General features: G+C 35.6%; 2 protein-coding genes across 2 annotated transcripts; one reads left to right on the top strand and one right to left on the bottom strand.

The window, feature by feature from the left end:
* Positions 1–683: 683 nt before the first annotated feature.
* Positions 684–9,048, bottom strand: leg1.1 (liver-enriched gene 1, tandem duplicate 1). The gene is made up of 6 exons (XM_088626865.1): positions 8,704–9,048; positions 8,289–8,378; positions 6,890–7,071; positions 5,529–5,650; positions 4,840–5,078; positions 684–1,168 (listed from the first exon to the last, which is right to left on the bottom strand). Exons 1-6 carry the CDS (start codon positions 8,999–9,001, stop codon positions 1,017–1,019), a joined length of 1,083 nt encoding a protein of 360 aa, XP_088482991.1. The 5' UTR covers positions 9,002–9,048; the 3' UTR covers positions 684–1,016.
* An 8,867-nt stretch (positions 9,049–17,915) lies between these two features.
* On the top strand, positions 17,916–18,956 carry LOC148675573 (trace amine-associated receptor 1-like). The gene has a single exon (XM_088627230.1). The coding sequence runs from the start codon at positions 17,916–17,918 to the stop codon at positions 18,954–18,956; it is 1,041 nt and encodes a 346-aa protein (XP_088483356.1).
* The last annotated feature ends 4,553 nt before the right edge of the window (positions 18,957–23,509 follow it).

Below are 23,509 nucleotides of genomic sequence, written 5' to 3'. Positions count from 1 at the left end.
CCAAAAGGAAGCCGCCACATGCTGGATATAGCTTGACAGAAATGAATTTCGAGCTGAATCCCCCCAGAAGGAGGCATATGAGCTATGGATGTGGCTAGAGGTATGGGAGGAGAGAGATCTGGTACTGACCGGCTGAATTCCCGCCAACATGAGGGGAGGAACCCATTGCTGTAGCTGCCTTGGCCCACATGCTAGGGACAGCGTAGGGGTGAACAAGGAAGCCCTGGTCAAAATACAGACTGATTCCCTGTGCTCTCAACCGAGGAGTGGAGTGGGAGAGAGACAAAAGAAGACATAGGTGGGGTAGGTTGGGGATTCCACCACAAATGGACAGGGAAGAGGGAAGGGGGGAGAATGGATTAGGAGAGAGTAAGAACAGAGAGACAAAAGAGGATGAAAATCTGCCTCAGGGGCAGCTGCTGAAGTAACTTGGAGATTCTGGAGGCTTGCTGACATCAAGAAAGATTCACTTTATGGTGGGCGACGAGACAAAGTCTTTTTGAGTGAAGGCAAGAGCAGTTCTGGCCCTGGATGAATGCAATGAAGGTAAGGGCTCGGCAACACAAAATGTTTGGAAGTTTGGGCCTCAAAAACTGTACCTACCTATCATTCTCAAGACATTAATTAAAATTATGTAAAAACCCTTTCTTTGACTTTGTTTACATAATCAAAAAATACATATGTGGGCTACATAAAAACCTTTCTTTTATAAGACACAGTTAAATACATGAGTAAACATGTACAAAAGGGGCCAAAACTAAAACTGAGAAAAAATACAGGGGTTTGCTTTAAAACAACAGATAAAATAATTTGCAAAAGAGTCAATGATAGACATTTTAATTTGGTTTTGAAAAAAGTGTTTCAAAGTTTAATTATTCTGTCCAGTTTATAATTTCATTTTAGCGACTTCTGTAAATATTTTAATAAAGATGTTAAACGATATTTTACGTAATGCATCTTTTAAAAAAAAAAACCCTTCATCTTCCACGTTAGTTCCTGTACATTCCTATATGCTCCTAGCAGTTGGAACTCATCTCAATTAGAATGGACAACAATCCAGATACAGCAAATTGAGGATTCATCACCAGGTCTTGGAGGAGTTGTTCTCCCTTTTCTCTTGCTTTTTCAGAGCACATTGCTTTGTTCCATGTATTGACCAGAGTTCCACCTTCAAAGCAAAAAAATATGTTATGAAATTAATTTAGTTGAAAAGAAATTCAATTAAAAAACTGCTTGCATCAATTTGTTTTGCAACCCTAAGAACATGTTCCAAGACTGGAGAAACATGACTGCATTAAATACTTTTTGTCACTAGAGGGAGTGTTCAGCTTGTTTGTCAGTGCATTCTGATGCAAACTCTGATTTTCTGCAAAAACATTGTGCTTCTTCATACCCTAGAATCCATAAAGTTTTTAATCAATTTTACATGAGTTCTTATATTTAATATTAATTATTAAGTATAATTTCATAACCAGCAAAATTCACTTTTGTTGCTGGATAATGATGGGATCTTAAGACAAGAATGACAAAAGCATAACAAAGTACAGTATATGGCTAAGGAGTATTGCAAGTCAGATGCCTTCATAATTTAATGCACCACTAAATGGAAAAAAAATATTCAACATATCCTCATTACTGTCTAGCATATGAAGTCTCAGAAGTCTCAGAATTTTATTACTTATAAAGATTTTGTATAGCTGGAAAATTAAGATGAAGATAATTAACCTGGGTAGTCATAAGTCTTTATTTCTGCTGAAGATATTAGAGCTCATATTCTTTCTTGATGTTTTTATTTTTGATTTCTTAAGTTTTTGTTATTTGCAAGCACACAGGAACACAGGAAGCACACAGGAAGCAAGCATTTGCAAGCACACAGGAAGAGTCTGACACAAACAAAAAATTATTTATGGAAAGTGTTACTTGCTCTTTTTTAAATTATATTTAATTAAGAAATAGAGCTGATTCTAAATGTGATATTAAACAGTTTCAAATAGCTCGGTAAAAAGACAATTCTGAAATTAGTAATACACATACTGTACAGATACAGTCCTAGTTGTTCAAAGGATTTTCAGGCTTTAAAGCTGAAAGCAGTTGGGAGTAGTGGCAGCTGGAACAGCACTGGAGCTGGGATAGCTGGGATCTCAATATCCCCTGGAACGAGCTTGAAACTAATCTGCTGGAGCCCCTCCATAGCCAGAGCAAGAAAACATAAACCACTGCTAGCTCTATGTCTTGTTCTGCTGCTGTGCCACCACTAGGTGGAGATATAACACTGTTACTATACAGTACAGAGCCATTCCAATCCCACTGCATCTTTCTCTGAGCCCACAGAAGCTATTTTAATTTCTCTAATGTTTACAGAAATTTGGAGGAGCTAAATTATCACATAAACAGGAAACAGGGTTAATAACATTGGATTATGTATTCCAATACATAACATTGTATTAATAACATTGGATCACCCAAGACTCCCAGAAGCCAACAACAGTTAGGGTACCTTGGGCACAGAAACCAGCCTTCTGGTCGAGCAACAAAACAAGTACTGTAAACTGGTGGTGGACATTGATGGCCAGTGAGAGTGGACTTACTGGAGCCGTCAAGAGAGATAGCACATGGCAGCAATCAGACAGACCACCCCTCTTGCAACACAGCTGTTTGAAGGGTGTCTTCAGAGGACACAGCTAGATGTCAGAGAGCCTCACAAGTGTGGGAAGCTTACAAGATGCAGTTTAAGTTGGTAGCCTCAGATTACCAGCTGGGGATCGCAATAAGTACTTTTGGATCTGGATGAGTGCCAAATATTGGACTAATTGAACATCTGTACTACCCTAGAGTGCTTCTTTGGCACCTCAGAACCCCACATGTGTTGAGAGTTTAGCTAGAGTCTGATAACTAAGATGCTTTGCAATTGACAAGCAATGTTCACATCAGCATAAAAAGGTTATAAGCAACAGGTGCCCAGAGAATGTTTGGCCAATCTTACTTGTGAATGAACTTGGTTCATTGGTCTTGTTAAACCTGTTTAACAGCACCTTTTCTAACATCTCCCAGCAGCAGTGTATAAGTTGGGAACATATTCTGGAACTTTTCCTTGGGCCAAAGAGGCAGCCAAAGAGGTAGGCATTTGGGTCACATTCATTGCTATGAACTAGTTCACCAAGTCGGCTGAAGTTCACGCCCTCCTTGATCAGACAGCTCCCATTGTCCCTAAAGCCCTGCATGAAGGCATGTTCACCTGGTTTAGTGTTCCAGTAGGGCTCCACAGTGAACCGAGAGAGTAAACTTCAAGTCAAAGGAATGTGAAACAGCTATAATTTAGTGCAGATGTTTAATTGGATCCTGGCCACCCAACTCACAACTCAGACTTCTGCATATCAGAGGGACAGGTCTAGCTCTTCATACTTCAAGGGAATGCCATTTACAAGTAATCTAACAGAAATCATGATCATGAGAAGAAAATAATAGATGTACCCCTCCCACAAACTCTTTGCCCTCTTACCATGTGGGAGAAGATATCGCAGTGTACTGGCTAGCTCCACCAGACACTGTAATAGCTTCTTCCCGCAGGCTGTCAGGCTCCTCAACACCCTGGAATCTACTTGCACCCACCCCAATTCCAGAAACAGGGCTTAAATCCCCCCAGTGTGTTGTGTATATTGTATTATGTATTTACCTTGTAATTTGCACTAACTGCTCTTTGCACTATGTGTATCCTGTCTACAATGTCTATGTCAGTGTCCTGTCTGTCCTGCCTGTATTTGTGTATTTGCACCGTGGATGAGGAGGAACTATATTTCATTCCACTGTATACTTGTGTATGACAAATAAACAAACTTGAAATTGAAAAAAAAAAGAAATCAAGTAAAGCAATTTTATTAATAACTTTAGCTTAAATATATATTAAGGAAATTGGATGGAATTAAAAACATCACCAGGTAAAGCACTAACCAAGGCTTCATAAATGAAGAATTATCTTTAAATTAAAAACAAAGACAAGGACCAGGAGTATAAACAAATTTAAAGAACATAATTATTATTTTAGAACTGAGAAAACAAGATAATAATTTTGATGTTAGAATGACCTCTACTAAAATGTGTATCAAAATTAATCTGGAACATTCAGATAGATTAGGGTAGCCTTGAACCTTGAACTAATAACAATCAGGTGAAAAAGTGGTATTAGGTGCCCATTCTACATCTGCAACCTTTCAAAGTTTCTAACAGGACCTGATATTCAAAATTCAAAATCATCAAAGACACTAGCAAAGTAAGCCCAGTATATTTTTTCACACTTAATAGTGACAGGAGAACCAGAGTGACCAACTGGAAACTTTGTGGAAGTTAATTTAAAACTGTGAAAGGAGGCATTAATTTAACCCAAAGTTTGGTGGGATTATGGAAAAAGTTATCCCCGCCATATTGCTGAAGATGATACAATGGCTTTAATCAAGAAACAATTGGATGAGTTCCTTGGATCAAGTACTGTAGCTATTGACTCCCAAATCGAATAGATGGGCTGAATGGGCTCCTCTTGTAACTTTGTAACCTTTCTTATGTTGCTGTGGTTAAAGGTTTGCTAGAGCAGATTCTGATCAAAGAAAGACGGGTTCAGTGCAGCTTTGAGGGTTAAAAAGACAAGTGTGCTTAATTTTCCAAACTACTGAAGTGATCTGTTAAATTAACAAGTGGCTCCACACTGCAAATTCCAAATCTTGAGATTTTATAGAGTACCTAGACCACAGTGCATCTGTAGAATATTGTCTGAAGCACTAAAATAAGTGTTTTGCTATGGCACTAATATTCATTGTAGGTATTCATGGATAAACAGAACAGACTTACCTATCAACCTGTTCATGCTATCCATCCAGCTGAACATGTACAGGGCATGATTCTCTTCAGCACTGAGGTCTGCAATGTTAGGAGGTTTATCACCCTCCTTAAGAACCCTCCTTGGCATAGGGGCCTGGAAGTGATTGGTTTTCCTTAAGCCAGAGCGGAAGTGTGTTGCAGCCACATAGTTAACAGCATTGGACCAGCTTCTGCTGAAGCTCACCTCTGGCTCAGAGTATTGTTTTATACTGTAACAAACAATTGAGCTTTCATTCACAAAATATCACCTATTTAAGAAATGCCATTATAATACATTTTAAACACCACAGAAACACACCCCATTAAAATAAAAGGTTGTCTTTAAATGAAGAGGATGTTATTTGCAATTTGTGGTTTATCTGATGTTTTGATTCAATTAATGTAATGTAGCCTATATGTAAAAATCTACACTGTTTTCTTCAGTTTCTTTTCTGAATGTTCACCTAAACTGTAAAATGTTAGTAGAGAATTACCCATGCACCACATCTTTACAATAAACTATATACTCTGTGACCTATTGCATGGACTGTACTGTCATTTACTTCTTTAATTCCTCTTACAAAACATTTTGGTAATAGAAAGAAATTGTAATATACCCTTCAAAATCCTTAATATGTGAACCACGTCTTGTAAGTACTATGTTAATAAAATTTACCCACCGCTCTGCAAATTTAGATGCTGCTGTAGAAACAGACAGTTTTTGTGCCTCCCACATTAATTCCAATATTTTGTCTTCATCTCCTGGGTCTGGAACATCAGACAAACTCAGGTTTTTCAATCCCTTTAGTAGTACAAAAAGGGAAACAATATTTTAACCTCCAAACCATTATATCTAAAGTTTGTATAGCATTATTTCTAAAAGCAGTTTGAAACAACTTCAAGAAAAAGTAAATATTGAACATAATAAGGAACTGATATCACATATTTTTAAGGCATCTAAGGGATTAACACTTTATTACTTACTTTATGGTGTGACTGAAATACTTGAAATAACCATTATTTGTGATTGGTCTCCAGCCAATAAAGCCTTTAATACCAACATATTTTATACTTAATCTGGTCCTATGTAAAAATTCATTTCTATTAGGTAGATTCCCAACATATTTTGTGTTGTATAACATGACTTTCAAGAGCAGATTCTACCCGATTGTACCGAAGTGCGAGTAAGTAATAAACTGAACTGATTTAATGACCTCTCTCTTTATCACTCTTTTATACTGTTTTCCTCCATGCCTCTTCAACCTCTGTGCTTATCCTCTGCTGGCCACACAGTAGTGCCATTAGAACAATATAATCTTTGACCACTTCCTGACAGCTTCTCAGATATTGCCAAATTAGACTGTACTTACACCTCCACTGGCCTATTGCTCTGGGCTAGCTCTGTTCTCTCACAACACCAGCTTCAGGATAAAAGATCACAAGTATTTTATGGTAATTCAGCACCTTGTTTACCATGGTATCCCATGATGTGTCTTTCACTGTATTTTACAGTATTTTACAAAGGGCAATTATAATTAATTTAATTACATTTTCAGGCAGGAGTCTGAATTATTGAACCAACATAATATTTATGACATCATTAATCTTTCATTCAAAATAATTCTGATCTAGGCAATGAGACCCCTACACCAGAGTTGTTTATTATAATTCTTGAAGGTCTCTGCAAAATATGAGGTATATCCTTCCATTTAAACATGCTAGTGTGGACACAAATGGTGGCCATGCTGAGCTGATGTACTGTACGTCACTTTTAATTGTAGACTGTGACTACATGATCTCTAGAGTGCTGTTGTTCTAATACATTTAAAATCTATCATATTTTAAAGCTCCATGGTGCACTGTTTTTGTGATCCAGGTGATTGTGTGGCAAGTACAGTCAGACTCCAGATTCAAGCCACCATCACCCAGACTCTTACAAGAGCTAAACCCTGTCTTCTAACACTATGACATAATGCTGTACTATAATCTTGACTCTACAGCAGCTAACAGAGGTACATGCTCCAATGGTAAAGTACTCTACCTGGAAGAAGGTTTCCCATTTTGACATCAGTTCTGGAACTTGTGACTGACAACCTGAAACTGTGTAACAGAAGTCTTCTGCCATTTCACTAGGTTGCAAAATCTCAATGGGAAGGCTTTGTTGAAAAAAGCCCTCATCTTCTGCAGCGAGGAATGGAATAACAGATACATAGTAATTCACACCTAAATGTGTAATAAAGACAGAAAATGGTTCCTTTATTAGAATTGTTTTTATTATTTTGATCAATTCAATTTTGTTAAAAAGGCAAGTAGAAAGTAATGGTACAGTACATTATACTGTATAACTATTCACATTTTTATATAATGCAATGCACTTCAAAAGTGCTAAAACTTTTTCAATACAAGAATGCTATTATGAGTTTAGACCTTTGTGATAACAGTTACATCTTTAATAAAAGTATTGTACAGTAAAAAGTACAAAGGTGTTGCGAATCTAAACCTAAAATGTGACAACCTAAAATTGCAAAATAACCTTTCCATTTTCTAAAAAGATAAGCGAACATTGTCTTATTTATAAATTTTACATTTATTTTTCAAACTTAATTGTTTATTTTTGTGTCAAGTGTCTTCAGCATAGAATAATCAATTTCATTATTTTGGTATTTATTCTGGAGGATTACATATTGCTAATGCTACAAAAATGTTTCTGACAATGAATTCCAAAGATAAAATAAGAAAAAAAGTAATACTGGATTATCACTAAAACAGGAAATTTATATTATGCAGTATTTAAACTTTGGCATATCCCTAGCTAATTAACTGATATATCCGAAGGATATAATTCAAATATATATAATTCTTATAAAAGAATTATGGGGGATAAAGTCTTTGAAGAATTACTAGAGAATTCTAGTATATGCTGGGGCAGGCTGGCCCATAAAAATGCTTTAATGACTAAGAACAAGTCTGTCAAAGACACTGCCTAAGGTGCCTCTCAAATTGATCTTTGTAAATAGTTCTTAGGGTGTTGTTAAGGCAACAACCAATTATGTGTTAATAGTGTAGAATGGGTGTATTTTCTCAAGGTGTGAATTAATGGGTCTTTACATAATGATAGGGGATAGGACAGCTTGTAGCAGTTTGGAGCAGACCTGCTGCTGTTAAGTGGTGGCCTCTCTACAGTTTCTAATTTTAATTTTGTATAAAGTATTTTTTAATGCTTGAGATTACCTATTGATTGAGAAATCTATTGTTTTATATAAAAGCATATTTAAAAAAAACAATCCATCTAGGCAACCTTCAGATCCAGGAAACCTCCCAGATCTTCAAATATACTGAAGCTTGGAGTGTTGTATGTATAAAGATCCACGGCCCCATTCTACCACAAGTAAGGATTTTCTACAGTGTGTGTCTATTGCCTTAAAAATACTTATACTCACAGCTCCACCAGCTTTTTGGAGAAATACATGAATCACCTCCAGAGCAATGGTCGCAGAGCAGAGAAACACTTGTAGGATCATTTAATCTACCTGATGATAAGAATAGGAAATTATTTTATGATCATATTTTTGACTGCAAATTGGACATGTGATGATCTCATAAAACTAATCATCTATTTGTTGGAGTATATTTTCTTTAGAAGTTATTGTTCTTCTATTCTGTTTTGTTATCCCTACAGAAACAGAAGTGATGCATACCATAAAATCTGCACCATGAAACAATTGGTTGCACTTTATTGGCAATAAAATGTGTAGATAATATTTCTTTCAGCATTTTGAATTTGCTGTCAAATGTCTGGTTAATATAATTGGTGTTATACTCTGAAGCATGCACTAAAGAGATTTAAAGACATACCTGTTCGGAATTTCCATCCAAGCTGTGCTGGAAAGCCCCATAAAGGATTGTCTGTGCCATTTAAGCCAATAGTTGTCATATATTTGTCTGTTACACTCAGCAACACTTTATACAGACTCATTCTGTGCATGTAACACCAGGGGTTGATGGCAATCTTGCCATCCTTTGCCAATTCATCAAGTTGCCCTGGTACTTTGTCCCACAAAGAAGGATAGCTGAGAGGTTCATCACTTTTTTCTGCGTGAATGCATATAAAGTATAAAAGTGAGAGAGTAACAGATAGATTTATTTTCATCATCTCTGTGGAAAACCAAATCCGCACTATTCTGCTTTGTTACACTGTGCTTCTTATGAAGACCGAAATATAGGACTTTGATCTGAATGTTAAATAAAATCTTTAAAACACAAAAAGTTAATTTGTTATCTATTTCCTCTGCTAATTTTAGTGGACGGCACTTTATCCTTTAGGCAAATATTTCTGTAGGTATAATGACCTTTAGGATTAGTGTCAATGGCCTCAGAAGCAGCAGTTATCTTAAGTCTCTCTTAGTCTATAAAAACCAGTATGAAAACTTAGTTGTGCAAAGTTTTTCTTACAAAAAAAAGATACAGTTACACATTCTTGAATTATTAACAATAGTAACATTAAAATTAAATATGTTATAGCACCACTACAGTTTGTTCCATGTGGCATTTCATTAATCAATGGTGATTATGCTAAGTATATTACAATATAGTGCTAATCATGCAAATATAGTTTGATAAATCAACAATTGCACACTTAAGCTGTAAATAAGGTATATAACATCTGATCAGTGGATGCCCTGAGCAATCTTGTTCAATGTTAAATACAGCATTTACTGTCTAAAATACAAAATGTACATCAATTGCATGTTTGTAGTTTAGCACAGTCCATTCAATTCACCTAGGTTATTGGGTTATAAATATTTTGGTATAATTTTTGTCCCATTTTGTGAATTGCATGTAGTCCTGAAGTACCTATAAATCATGTGCATCTGCTTGACCACATTTCTGAGGGGTAGCTATAGTGTATAACCTAAATCTCTAGTGTAATTCCCTGTTTGATCACAATCTGCAAATATAATAGTATTATAAATAATATAACCTTGCATATAAACTATGAATTATAATAATCCGTGCTTTTTACCATCCATCTTTCCTATTTAATTTAAATTAAATGTCTTAACTTTCTATGTTTTGAATTAATATTACTTTCAAATAACATTTATACGTTATTGCAAGTATTTTAGGATTTAGAATTTCACCTTGGAAATTTTTCAAACTAGTCAGCCTTTCTTTTTCTCCACTTGCAGTCAGCTGGTCTGTTAAAGAGGTTGTGTTACAAGCCAGCTGACTCCACATGAAGAAAAGGGAAAGGGGACAATGCTTCTCTGATTGTACATGGACCTGTCTTTATGTGTGAAGTTTTAATAAGGCCCATCGGTCAAAAGGTGTGAAAGGTGATTGTAGATAAAGATTTTCCCTTGTTATGAAGTCTACACATAGGAATTAAAAACATAATAAGAAATACAGATGGTCAAGGAGGAATTATAAACATCAGGAGACAAAAGACGAGTGCTTTTACAATTATTTGCTTTATATGTTTTTAATACTATTAAAGATCTTGCATAAAATCTTTAACTAGTAAGAAAATATAAAATGACTGTAGTTGTTTAGGATTACTGCTGCTAAGAATAAGAATTTAAATGAGGTTTAGAAAGAAGTACATAATTATATTTTCCTTAATTGTGTCATTAGGTTTGCTTGTGCATTATCTTTTTTTCCATGGACAGTTGTGCACTCGTGTACTCGGGAACCCTTGAGACAGCTTAACTTCTATCAGAAGATGAAGAAGATCTCATGCTGTGTTACTTTGTTATTTTGGAGACAGCATGTCTTTTTGACTTTCCTTCTATGAATTTCCATAGAGCTAGCAGTACCCCAGACACATCGCTGACAAATCGAAAGGATTTGTGCTCCAAATCAACAAAGCCACACCTTTAGAAAAAAATGCAGTCCACAGTAGCAGCTCCATCATAGCTGTTACAGTACATCAGAGCTGTTATGCCATGTCCTTTTGCAGATAATGTACTCTTGATTAGTATAGCAAGTAAAGTATATTTGCAGTGTTCTGTAAAACACAATGATATTGCTTTTGAACTTCAAATGACTGTTTAGTATGACACACATTAGAGAAATATGTTCATGTGTCAACTGATTCATTGGTTTATCTATTGGGACTCGCAACTGAATCTAATATTTCTAATATTTATTTTGTTTTGGTAAGAGCAGTGTTCATGTTTTGGCCTTTTGGGCCAAAGCAAGGCAAAAGCAAGGACTGATTGCTAGTTGGGTTACAGCAAGCATTTTCTTTGCTTGAAAACTGAAACACAAACATTTGGACACATTTATTTATAGTAGTATCACTGACACATTCACTACGGTTTTGTTAACCTTTCTAAAGTTTACCAGAGAAGTACTGGTATATAGCATTACTTTCATGGTGTAAAAAGATCAACCTTGCAGTAACTGTATAAATCTAACAATCCATAAACAATTTGAGTTGTGGTATTAAATTGGAATATTCTTGTCTCAAACCTGCCTTTCAGATTCAAGACTATGTAACAGAATACCTTAGCAAGTATGACAATCAGGTAAAGACACATTCACTCAGCTAAAAAATAAAAAACAAAGTCACCTGTGCTAAATTCCAAAATAACAAAAATGCATTTGATGATGTGACAAAACAAAGACCAAATCTTATCTTTTTGTCATGGAGTTCTGAAGCTTTTAACATTAAATTATTTATCTTGCTCTGGTCAGGAGGAAAATAATAATCAATTCTACAAAAAAATATCAAAAATATGATGAGGTGGGAGGGCCATTTGCCCAGTTTGTGTGATGTCCTCAGGAGAAAATTACTGTATCTAAAAAAAAACTTTGGTCTCTCTCCCTTCTGAAAGGATGAGCAACATCCTGTATCACAAAACCATTGTTTATATATATATATATTTTTATGCAAACAAAATCGTATATGTGAAAAAGAACCAGGTTTTTTTTAAAGGGGGCACTATGCACAAAGTTGATTTTATATTGGTGTTAAGTACTAAAGTAATAAATGAGTAATTATTCAATTTAGAATTGAATAACTTATGTTCTGTAACTATAAGCACATAACAGGCACTGCAGTTTTTGGCAGCACCCAGGAGCCAATATTTGTCTGTCTGGAAAAAAACGTTTAGGCTGTTTAGTTAGCTGTTTTTATGAGGAATTCTCAGACGAAGGTATAACTCATTTCCAGTATACAGTATAATTTGTATTGTCAAAATAGGTACACATAAACCTCATGGCTAGCATTGCATACTGTGGTTGTTCTTTAATGAAATTGATTTCTTTGTTCAAATTACAACTGAATTTGATTACAATTTTTTACTTTTGATAATTATATTTTGCATATGTTAATTATTATGATAATGATGATTTATAATGGGTTCCTTTGTAATTTGCTTGAATGTCAGCTAGGATAGCTTAATTTTTCTAACTTAATAATTGCTAAATAATCACCTATTAATTAGTGGAGCAGAGGGGCGGGGCTCTGTGGCTAAGGATGTGCGCTTGTGGCTGGAAGGTCCCCTCCCATACACTCAGTTTTATTATGTATTCACGTTGTAGATTCTGATTTTCTGACGTTTCAAAGCTGGACACCTGTCTTGTGGCTCAGCAACAAAGACGTCTGTGTTTAAACTGACTGGGAGTTTGAGAGATATGTAATATCAGGACATTGCAAGGCTAGCATTTCTGGAGGTCAAAATTCATGTTTGCCCTGCTAGTGTTTAAATATACATTCTTTCCAAATATGTCCCTTTTCCTAATACATACAGCACTAGAGGCAGGGTACAAATTTATTCTTTAAGAAAGTAAGTAAAGACCTGAATGTAATGTGTAATAATTTTAACCTTTAAAATCTTAATAAGAAATAAAGTATTTTATCAAGCCTACGAATGGGAGGATCCCAAAAAGAAAAAAAATGATGCAATAATAAGCAAATCAAAAAGATGTTTGATTAAGACAACAGTAGAGGCGAATACAGTACTACCACGGGACCACAAATCAACAAAATTAAGGTTTATTGGTTTTAAAGAATTCAAAACTAAATATTGCTGAGTGATGGGATTAAAAAAGCAGCAAACATAGTCATATAATATTATGAAAGAAACCAGAATGTAGTAGTAATCCTTAATGTAGGATCCATCTAAATACTAGACAATATTAGATAATATGTCAGATTCACAGGGGCTGTGAGTGCTGAAGGCAAACAAGCTGAAAAGGCCAGATGGTGCTTTTCCCACTGTACACAAAGATACGAGGGACGATATTTACAAGCTATTAACCGGGATGTTTCGATTGACACTTAAAGTGTACATAAGGTCTATTTTGATAATAAGCAGTCCCTTGGTATAATAGAATTCATCCAGTATTGCTGCTCATCTTGGAGGTGGTCATGGCAACCTAGGGTGTGTCATGGAAACACAGGGAGTATGGCTTGACTGAGCACTGGACAGTGGAGTTCTGTAAAAACTGCAGCACTTACAGAAAACATACACAAAAACCAAAAAGAACAAGTAAAATCCATGCAGTTCATGAGCCTGAGGCCATAATTAAACCTGCAACCCCTGGAACTGTGAGGTAACTGTGCTTTGCCAATTAAACAGCACGTTTGGTGATTATTCAAATTAAACCGGGTTACAGTACCGGAAACAGGTATTATTACTTGCATGCATTCTTCCTTACAAGAGCTATACTTCAGATTCAGACATATTAAACAATTTAATAATTTTGTTATGTAATTTTCAGTCTATAGGCTGATGTGTGAGGCAGAACAAATTGAATTTGTTTAGTGTAAGGTTAAATTTATATAACGTCAGCAGCCATATCACCCTGTAACTAACAACTGGCAACCTGCTGAAGCTAAGCTAAGTGTGAGCAATATACCGCAATATACCGCATGCAAATTAGATCATGTAAATAGTATCCGGAATCACCTTGTAAAACCAGCAGGTGGAGCTAATAAAGCTTAACCTCCCTGTACAGCATTCGAGCTGTCACCAGAAAACATCCGGTTTCGAATCCCGATCACTGCGGGGGGCAATCTTTATTCAATTAAGAATTTAAGTTGTATGCTCTTTCGACTTTTAAATTTAAACTGTGTATTACAGCATGTTAATCATTATACATTAAAAAGTTGGTATATTTTATGAAAGCAAGATTACTCAGTTGGACAAAAGTACACAGCCTACCACCTTTATCATAAATATTTTAATTATGCAGAAATATTTTCTTTACCGAAGATATTACTAATAGTATTAATAATGAATGACCTTGAACAAGCTGTAAACTCAAAGTATTACCCTGGTCCACATCCTTTGTAACCTTCTTTGTAAACGAAAAGATTATTTTTTCATTGACAAAAAGTAACACCCCAGCATTTCGTTGATCCGATCACGCATTCGTTTCTAATCATACAAAGTATGCCTTTCACATGCTCATAAAATATATTAATTTAGGAACGTAAACCTATTACTGTATGTAAAGTGTACTACTGTATATATGGCTGGTCTTGGTAGTTTAAAGAAAAACTACACACCAGTATTCCATTTCTCCCTAAACATTTTAAGCATCAAACTCTTACATGTGGTTATTTCGGAAACTTTTTTACGTGCTCCTTCTGACCATATTACTGTACGTTTTTATACTTTGTGAAAATTGAACTTTTTAACCTTTTCTGCAAATACGCTCGTTATCAGAGTAAACAAAAGCATACTTTAGAATTTGATTAATAGGGAATATAATATGGAATCGCGTATCTAAAGAAATTAATAACGATATAATTATATTCTGGTACTGTAGCATAAACAGTAGTATAAAGCTTTCCATTGATATGTGTACGGCTGTTTCAGTGCCTGTCCCATGACTGGATCGGTAATGTGATAGCTTAAGTGACTGACTTATAAGCGTGAGGTCGGGTGTTCAAATCCAGTATTCACTATGAGTTTTCTTTTAACAAATAAACATTTCTTTGAAAAACTAAAATAGCAAATATTATAGACACTACAGTATATTGACCTTTATATTTACATTAATGTTGCGCATTCGCCTGGCGCTGCTGCCGAAGAGCACCCGGGTGGGGTACGTGGCGAGAGGCAGGACAGGAGTGGTAGTGATCAGGGCGAGGATTAGGAAAGCCGCTGACCAGTGCAGCTGACCCACTTTGAACCGGGCGTACAGTCTGGAGTGATCGCCCGGTTTTCGCACCCCTCTGGAACGCTCTGGAACCTCATCTGAAGGACAGCACCTGTTTTACAGTATAGTGTCTCCATCACTATACTGGGGCATTAGGATCCACACAGACCGCAGGGTGACCAAAAACGTTGCTTGGTGGGATAGACTGTGACTCCCTGCAACCCTGTTCTTATTGCTCAAACTAGAAAGAAAAATGTGAATGTGGTCACCGCTAACCGTTGAAGAACAGAGTTAGTGAAAAAAGTAATTGTAGATAACATTTACAGCATCATTACTTAATCAGGTGAGAGGTGTTGCTGAAAACTGTGTGTCTTGATCAGGCTGCATACTGTAGTATGAAATATATTTTTAATATTTTTTTTAATTTAATTTCACCACTATGGTAAATACAGTATGTAAATACAGATATATCCCATATCAAATTATTGCTGCACTTTTGTAAAGTTAGTTAGTTTGTAAGTACATTCCAATGCCAAATCAAGATACAATTACACCATGCTTGAAAACAATAAAATTCAAACTCATTGTATATGGTTTACTTAGAAGCTTAGTGGGAAATGATTTTCATAGAGTAAGACTTAGTACTGTCTTTGAGAATCTATCCAGTCAATGTGAACTATCTACATAATACTGTCCCTGAAGTGGTACATCATATTATCCATACCCAATAAAACCAATAAAACCTGCAATAAAACCAATCAACCTTATTGTGGTGGTCATTAGAGTAATTGCTGAGCTCTGTTAACTCAGATTGTATCACAATATTTGTAAGAGCAAAGCGGACTGCTACCAACAGCTGCAATAACAAATGCTCTGCTGCAAGTGTTAAAGGAGGGAAATGAACAGAGTAAACCATAAACAGGTGTCCTGCTCTTTGGAAGAAGTAATTTCCCACAACAGTCTCTCTATTGGTCACCCGCTGTCCACAGGACAAATCATCAGAAAAACTCTTCTATAGGAAGCATCCGTGATAAACAGTGAAGACAATATTTACATAGTATGTTGGACAACGCCATTTCATTCAAAGTTGGAAAGAGATTTTTCACTCAATAATTACCACTTAATCTTAAAAACATTTTTCCTTATCATGCAGTTAATCAAGTTCTGTTTACATACAGTAAAGCTACCCACACTGCACTTTTTTAAACAAAATGAAATATGTATATAGATACTTTATTGATCCCGTGAGGGAAATTGCAGAATGCAATTGCAGAACGCAGAATATGCATTATCTATCATGTATATATGGAATAAAAAATGTGTTAGAAGGTAATTACTACTAAGCTTTAGTTTTTTGGGGGTAATGTACTGTATAATGTCCAGTTCAAGTGTTTGCTGGCCAATGGGGAATACATAAGCTCCATAAGGTAAAATAATGATGAAATGTCTTGTCGGCAATTAATGAGAGCCAGAACAGCAGTAGCAGAGCCATTGGGCCTTTGGCAGATAATTAATGTATAAAAAAGCCTCTACAAAGTTGCTGGACATGTTGCCACTAAACATCTGAGCAAGGTAAGCTTGTGAAAACAGTAAATGCATCTTATCATTTAAAAAACATATTACTATTTTATAGTGATTTTACTGGAACAGTTTAATTCAACAATAATTAAACATCCTGTTTTACTGCATTAAATTTTAAATCTTTTTTTTTAGCTTTCCATAGAAATAGTCCTAATAAATGCAGATTAAAAATATATAAGTGATTAGATAGTGAATATACAGTTTTGTAGAAATTACTTCTGTCTTTGGATGTTTTTGAAACCTTAAGCCTGATGGGCATCTTGTGGTTATTTTTATTTTTATATTTTGAAGATTTCCTCATTTCTTTTATTTCCTATTATTAGAAATGTTTTGTAACTATATCAACATACAGTAATATGTATTTTGTATTCATCTTCACCTTTAGTAATAAAATATAATATCTTAAGCTTTACTAGTCATATTAATATGTTTTACACAAACTAAATACACATTTCTCCTTTGGCACACGTGTACTCACTTAACAATTTTATCAAAGTTTTTCATTTATAATTGAGAAATCTGTTGATTTCTATAATTTTAACTTCATTCCTATTCCATCTCATTCATACCAATGTCAAATGGCAATAACAACTAATTAACAAATGTACAGTAACTCTTGTGATTTATGTCCAAGAGGTTACAGCTTGATCAATCTAATATATAATAAGAATTTGACATGTTATCATAAAGCAACAGAAGGTGTATAAATAAGTATCAAGGAGTAATAATAATATTATATATATAGTAAATACGCAGTGAAAACCTTGTGCACATTGTGAAAACCTGCAAATCTGGATTTAAAGAAACAAATGATTTTTTTTGTTTAGTTTTTGATTTTGTGTTTTACATGATACAGTATGCAGTAGCTCCAGTAATGTACACCCATTGGTAGAACATACCAAAGGAATTATAGTATGACTGTAATTAAGCATGGATTAAACCAACAATGTGCTGATATCAAAACCTTTCTGGCTTTACACTGTATGACCACATGCACTTTTAAAAAACAAAAGACATTTTGTCAGTGATACTAAAGCTAAACTAGTTCTGCTTACTACAAGAAATTGTATTGTCAAAATTATACAGGAGAGGAAAGGGGATACTACAGCCATGCTGGTCTGCTTCAGTTTAGTTGAACACATGAAAAATTATTTGCTTTCACGTATCCATATACTATTTAAAAAAAACAAAGTTATTTATCAAGTGTTTCAAGTTTTAGTGATAAAGACAGTTGTGCTTTTTGGTATAAAAATGATACCTCTAATTATAAATTAAGAAAACTAGAAATTGTGTTATTGAAATTATCAATTGCATGATTTTTTGTCTTTCTCCAGGAAGATACTTTTCACACTTTGCCTCGGCTGCCCAACATGAACTTCTCTCAAACCGGGATGGCTGAAAATGCACAGTTCTGTTACGACTCTGTAAACAATTCATGTCTGAAACAAGTTTATTTGGCTACTCTACGTATCCCACTGTATCTCATCGCTGTAACAGTTATTCTTTTGACTGTATGTGGAAACCTGTTCGTCATCATCTCCATTGCACACTTCAAACAGCTTCACACACCGACCAATTTTCTTGTCCTTTCTCTAGCAGTTGTTGATTTGCTATTAGGAGGCTTTCTGATGCCTACAGCTATAGTCCGATGCCTTGAATCCTGCTGGTATTATGGTGACTTATTTTGTAAAATCCATGAGAGTGTAGACGTCATGTTATGTACTGCTTCTATTTTGCATCTGTCTTTCATTTCAATTGATCGATATTATGCTGTATGTAAACCGCTAAAATACCAAACTAAAATTAATGTCTGTGTTGCATTTTACATGATTACAGTTAGTTGGAGTATTTCAGCTGTTACCGGATTTGGAATGATATTTCTAGAGTTAAATATAATGGGAATGGAAGATGTCTACTATGACACATTTTATTGTATAGGTAGCTGTAATCTGATACAGACTGAAGCATCAAGCATTATTTCCTCCACACTCTCTTTTTACATCCCTGGGTTTATCATGATAGGCATCTATTTGAAAATTTTCCTTGTAGCAAGGAGACAAGCCAGGACAATTCAAGGCATAGTATCCCAGAGTAAGACCTCCGAAGACAGCAGGAAAACAACTTCAAGCAAGACAGAAAGAAAAGCTGCAAAGACACTGGGCATAGTGATGGGGGTCTTTCTCTGCTGCTGGATGCCATTTTTCTTGTGTAATTCCGTGAATGCTATATTTAATTATTCAATTCCACCAGGTTTAATTGACGGTCTTTTGTGGGTAGGCTACTTAAATTCTACATTTAATCCTCTTGTCTATGCTTTCTTTTACAGTTGGTTTAGAAAAGCTTTTGTTATGATTGTGTTTGGTCAAATATTTCAAACCGATTCTTCTAGAACAAAACTAATTACAGATTAAAGCTATTTAATCACATATTAATTATATTATATATAATTCATTAATAAATTATTATAACCGTGACAATATTAAATTGACAATATTATGATTGTTACAAAGAGGTGATGATGATTTATGGAATTAAATGAATTATCATTTTGTTGAGGGGTTTAAATAAAAGACAGAAATTTTTTTGTTAAATATTTGCAAGACATTAAAAATATTTATATTCTCACAATGATTTGTATAATTCAGTAACAAATAGGTCTACAATTTCAGAGACCATGTGTAGAGAAAGAGAAATATTATTGAAATCTCTTGTTAAGTTAATACTTTTGCATCTCGCTTTCTTTATCATGTGCTGCCAACATTGATGTGTAATTGTGATGCAAGTTCTCTCATCTCATCTCTGTGTATGATATTATGAAACAAATATGATAATATCTCTGTATGCATTTATTCAAACTAATATAATGCCTTAAAGCCCAAGCCTTCCTAGAACAGTTGTTGACCTCTAATGTGATTTATCAGGCAAACATCCACACTGTGTAATTTTTGGAGAATATAGAGGACAGACCTGGCTGCCACCACATTTAGAAAATAACTAAATAAATCACCATTACATTTTTGCCATCATCATACAGTCTATTTGATTATTTTATTTCCACAGAATATTGTACTTTTTAAGAGTACAAAAAAACTCTCTCATCTAACGTGCTGAAAAAATAACATCTTCAGAGCTCACTTAGTGTAAAATTATCTTTTAAAAAAAACTGCAATTCATGTACTGACAGTGTGCAATGTTATTTGCACTTCCTAATCAAAGGTTACTTAAAGCAGAAAGACTGTTCTGTTTTTCAAAAAATAATGTAATAGCATTTTTATAATGGCAATTTAATTAAACAACCAGATGTTGTTCAGTTAAAGTGTTAATAATTATGGTTATTTTTTAATGTATGTTACTAAATGTAAGATTTCCAAATGGAATAAAAATGTACAGCACTTTCTTAAAACTACCTTCTAAAAAGTGTTTTAATGTTGGTTTCATTCCTTTAATGCCTGAATTGAAAAATAAAGATGGAACATCAGTGGTTAATTATAAAATGGTCTCATTGAACAGGCATCAGGTCAAATTGTCACACTTTTGCTTCCAAATGCAGCCAAACACAAGCGGCTTTACTCCCTTCATACTGTCTATTTTCTTCCAGTTATCCCGATGTCAGCAAACCGTCCAGAAACATAGAACAAGTGCAGACGTTTTGTCGCCCCTTTCACTAAAAGTTTGCTAGGTCACTTATTTCCTTGCCACAGATTCTATTCATCTCCCAGAATCACCAGAGCACACACAGACCCACAAAAGGCTACCCACAAAAAAAAAACCCACATTATTGTATTAGTTCAGGTGGGAAGCTGCATCAGCATGCGTAGGCTGCAAAGGAACAAGTAATAGGTTTATTTCATGCTGAAAAGAGAAGAAAGAAAACACAACGTTTCGGCCGTGGAGCCTTCTTCAGGTGTGAAGCCCTGTCTTCTACAACAGCTACGACGACTCTGCAGCGACAACATTGATTTCCAGAACCAAGCCCTCAAAATGTACTCTTTTTTCATCAACAGAGGATACCCCAGCAGTGTTATTGACAGGGCCCTTGCCCGCGCCAAAAACACCCCCCGGACCATCAACCCAATCGGGAACTCCTGCCGTAACAACCACATTCCTTTGGTGCTTCCCTACCACTCCAACACACTTCATATCCCCAGGACTATTAACGACAACTTTTCAATCCTAAAGGATGATCCCTCCACTGGGACCCTCTTTTCTGACCACCCCATCATCTCATATCGCTGACCACCTAATCTGCATAATCTTCTTGTTCACAGGTCCCTTGACTGCCCTCAGCAATCATCCACACCAGGCACTTTCCCTTGCAACAGAGCTTGCTGTATCACCTGCAAGTACTGTACATATCTAACAACACACTCATTCAAGACCCCAGGACTCGGGACTCAGGACTCAGGACTCAGGACTCAGGACTCAGGACTCAGAAGACATCTTGTACCTACAGCAACCTTATCTACTGTATCTCTTGCAGTAAATGCTCAGCCATCTACATTGGGGAAACAGGAAGGAGACTCGGAGACTGCTTAAGAGAACATTTTAGGGCTGTGAAGATTAAAGATTTCTCCAAGCCTTTGTTCTCAAAGATGATTTTTCTAACTCCTACATCAGAAAGACTACAGAAACTAAAATTATCCTGCAGCTAGGATCACACCTTCCCCCTTCTATCCACAAGCAGTGAGACTGGCGAACACATTTAGCCACCCCCCTCGGACCACACCTACACCATCACCATCTACCTCATTATGATTTCTTATCTATTGCACATCTCCAGTCATTGTTTACACGTCTGTATTGTTTACATTCAAACTGTCTACATGTTTACTTGCACATTGTCTACTGTTTGTTTGTATATTGTCTTGATGCACTGTTTGCACTTTGTTTTGTTTTTTACACTTGTTTTACAATCGAGAGACTTTCTGCAAGTAAGAATTCCATTGTACCAGTACCGGTTACATATGGCAATAAAGTTCAAGTTCAAGTTCTCTCAATGACAGACTAATTTTCTTCTAAATTCTCTCTATTCATTATAGGTTTCATTTCACACCTTTCTTCACCCATCCTGACTTCACACTACCTGATTGGCCACTCTGTCTGTCCCCCTCCTCCTGCCTCTCGCTCCTCCTCTCTCCCAGCTTTTGTTCTCCTGCTACATTACCTTTGCTTACTGCCCTGTCTTTCTCACACCTGAAGAAGGCTCCACGGCCGAAACGTGTTTTCTTTCTTCTCTTTTCAGCCTGGAATAAACCTATTACTTGTTCCTTTGCAGTCTACGCATGCTGACACATCTACCCACCTAAACCAATTTATATTTACACTGAAATTGGGAAATTCAGGTCTAAATTAGTTAAAAAACTTAGCAACGTTCTGCCTTCTGCCAGTAATTCTGATTTGTTCAAAAGAAATGTACTGTACATGCAGTACTGCAGGAAACTGCTTTCTGTGCATGTAACAGCTTAAAAACTCATTAAACAAGCCATCCACAAAACATAGTGCCACTCAAAATGAGAGTCATTTTCCAACACTGTGCTTGTCTCAGGTTGAGGTACAGTATGTTTTATTCTAATGCCCTACTCACTAAATAAATACTGTATATCCCTGTAGGAAATCATAAGCTCTTCACGGGTGAGGTGAAAAAATAATTTTAAAAGTTCAAGTTCAAGTTCAAGTAGATAGCTGTGTCAGCATGTGTACACTGCAAAGGAAGAAGTAAAGGTTTATTCCATGCTGGAAAAAAGAGACATAATGTTTAGGCTGATCTCTCCATCCGCATTCTCACAGAGTGCAATCACAGAGTGCAATCTTTCTATTGCAGAAAGATATCCAAAACCGAAATTATCCTGAAACTAGGATGAAACCTTCCCCCTCCTTTCAATGGCAGAGTCATTTCCTTCTAATGCTTTTTATTCATTTGCAGTTTTTGACTTCACACCTCTCTTCTCCTCTCTCAACTTCACACCCCCTGAGTGTCCACTCTGCTCCTCTCCTGCTCCCTCCTCCTCTCCACTCCCAGCTGTTGTCCTCCCCTGCTTTATCTACTGCCGGTGTTCCTCTCTCCCACACCTGAAGAAGGCACCATGGATGTTTCTTTTCTTTCAGCATGGAATAAACCTTTACTTGTTCCTTTGCTAACCATTTCTAATCTTTTTTTTAATTTGAATGACTATCAAAAAGCACTAGTCATGCAAGCATAAGTGATCGGGTTAGTTTCATGATTCAGAACAATCAAAGTGTGTACTGCATTTTATTTTTATGCAAAACAATCTAAGATTCTTTGAGATGAAAAAGCAGATGATAAATGCAGTTCATTCAATGTTCACAGTCCTCAGAAACAAACCCTTATTTCAACATAACATACACACAAACTGTTTTGTTAATGTTATAACAAGTTTGTGTTATCTGATTTAAACACAACACTGATCTTGACTCCACAGTCAATTCTCTATGTATCCCAAAATAAAGTTTGCTATAAAGTATTTGATTATATATTTAATATTTCTTATTTTAAAACACAGAAAATATAGTCCATATAACAGCACTTATATAATAGCAGCCAGATCAGGATTAAACTCAATGTCAATAAGTTAGCCTCATATTCATACTGTATATTATGAAGAATCATAGCTCAACTATACAATCTTAATTCTGCTATAAATTTTACTCTTCACAATGAACCCCATGACAGGCCAGACTTCTTGCATGCGCTTAATTCTTCAATTAGGCCTCAGCTTTAGAGCTGTAGTGTTATACACCCATAGCACACTTGTTTACTACTGTTGTAAAAGTATCTGACCTCAATGAAATTCCTACATTTTAACTTAAAGTTTGCAGTACAGTCCACTTTGAACAAGTGACGAACAGCTTGTGTTTTCCAACTTTTCAATACTGAAGTAAAAAAATACATTTGTCATAAAACATGATTCAAAGCTTCATAAATTATTTAAGGTTAAAAACCGTT

The sequence above is a fragment of the Lepisosteus platostomus genome, chromosome 3, assembly GCF_059453375.1.
Source record: "Lepisosteus platostomus isolate fLepPlt1 chromosome 3, fLepPlt1.hap1, whole genome shotgun sequence".
Classification (NCBI taxonomy): domain Eukaryota; kingdom Metazoa; phylum Chordata; class Actinopteri; order Semionotiformes; family Lepisosteidae; genus Lepisosteus; species Lepisosteus platostomus.
This window is presented reverse-complemented; position numbering and strand designations above follow the sequence as displayed.

Excerpts from the sequence above, each read along its gene's own strand:
- leg1.1 (XM_088626865.1), bottom strand. The coding sequence starts at position 9,001 with ATGATGAAAATAAATCTATCTGTTACTCTCTCACTTTTATACTTTATA. Across the intron at positions 7,072-8,288 it reads TCCAAAAAGCTGGTGGAGCT|GTGTGAATTACTATGTATCT; the intron begins GTGAGTATAAGT and ends TTACACATTTAG. Across the intron at positions 5,651-6,889 it reads AATGGGAAACCTTCTTCCAG|GGATTGAAAAACCTGAGTTT; the intron begins GTAGAGTACTTT and ends GTACTACTAAAG.
- LOC148675573 (XM_088627230.1), top strand. The coding sequence starts at position 17,916 with ATGAACTTCTCTCAAACCGGGATGGCTGAAAATGCACAGTTCTGTTAC.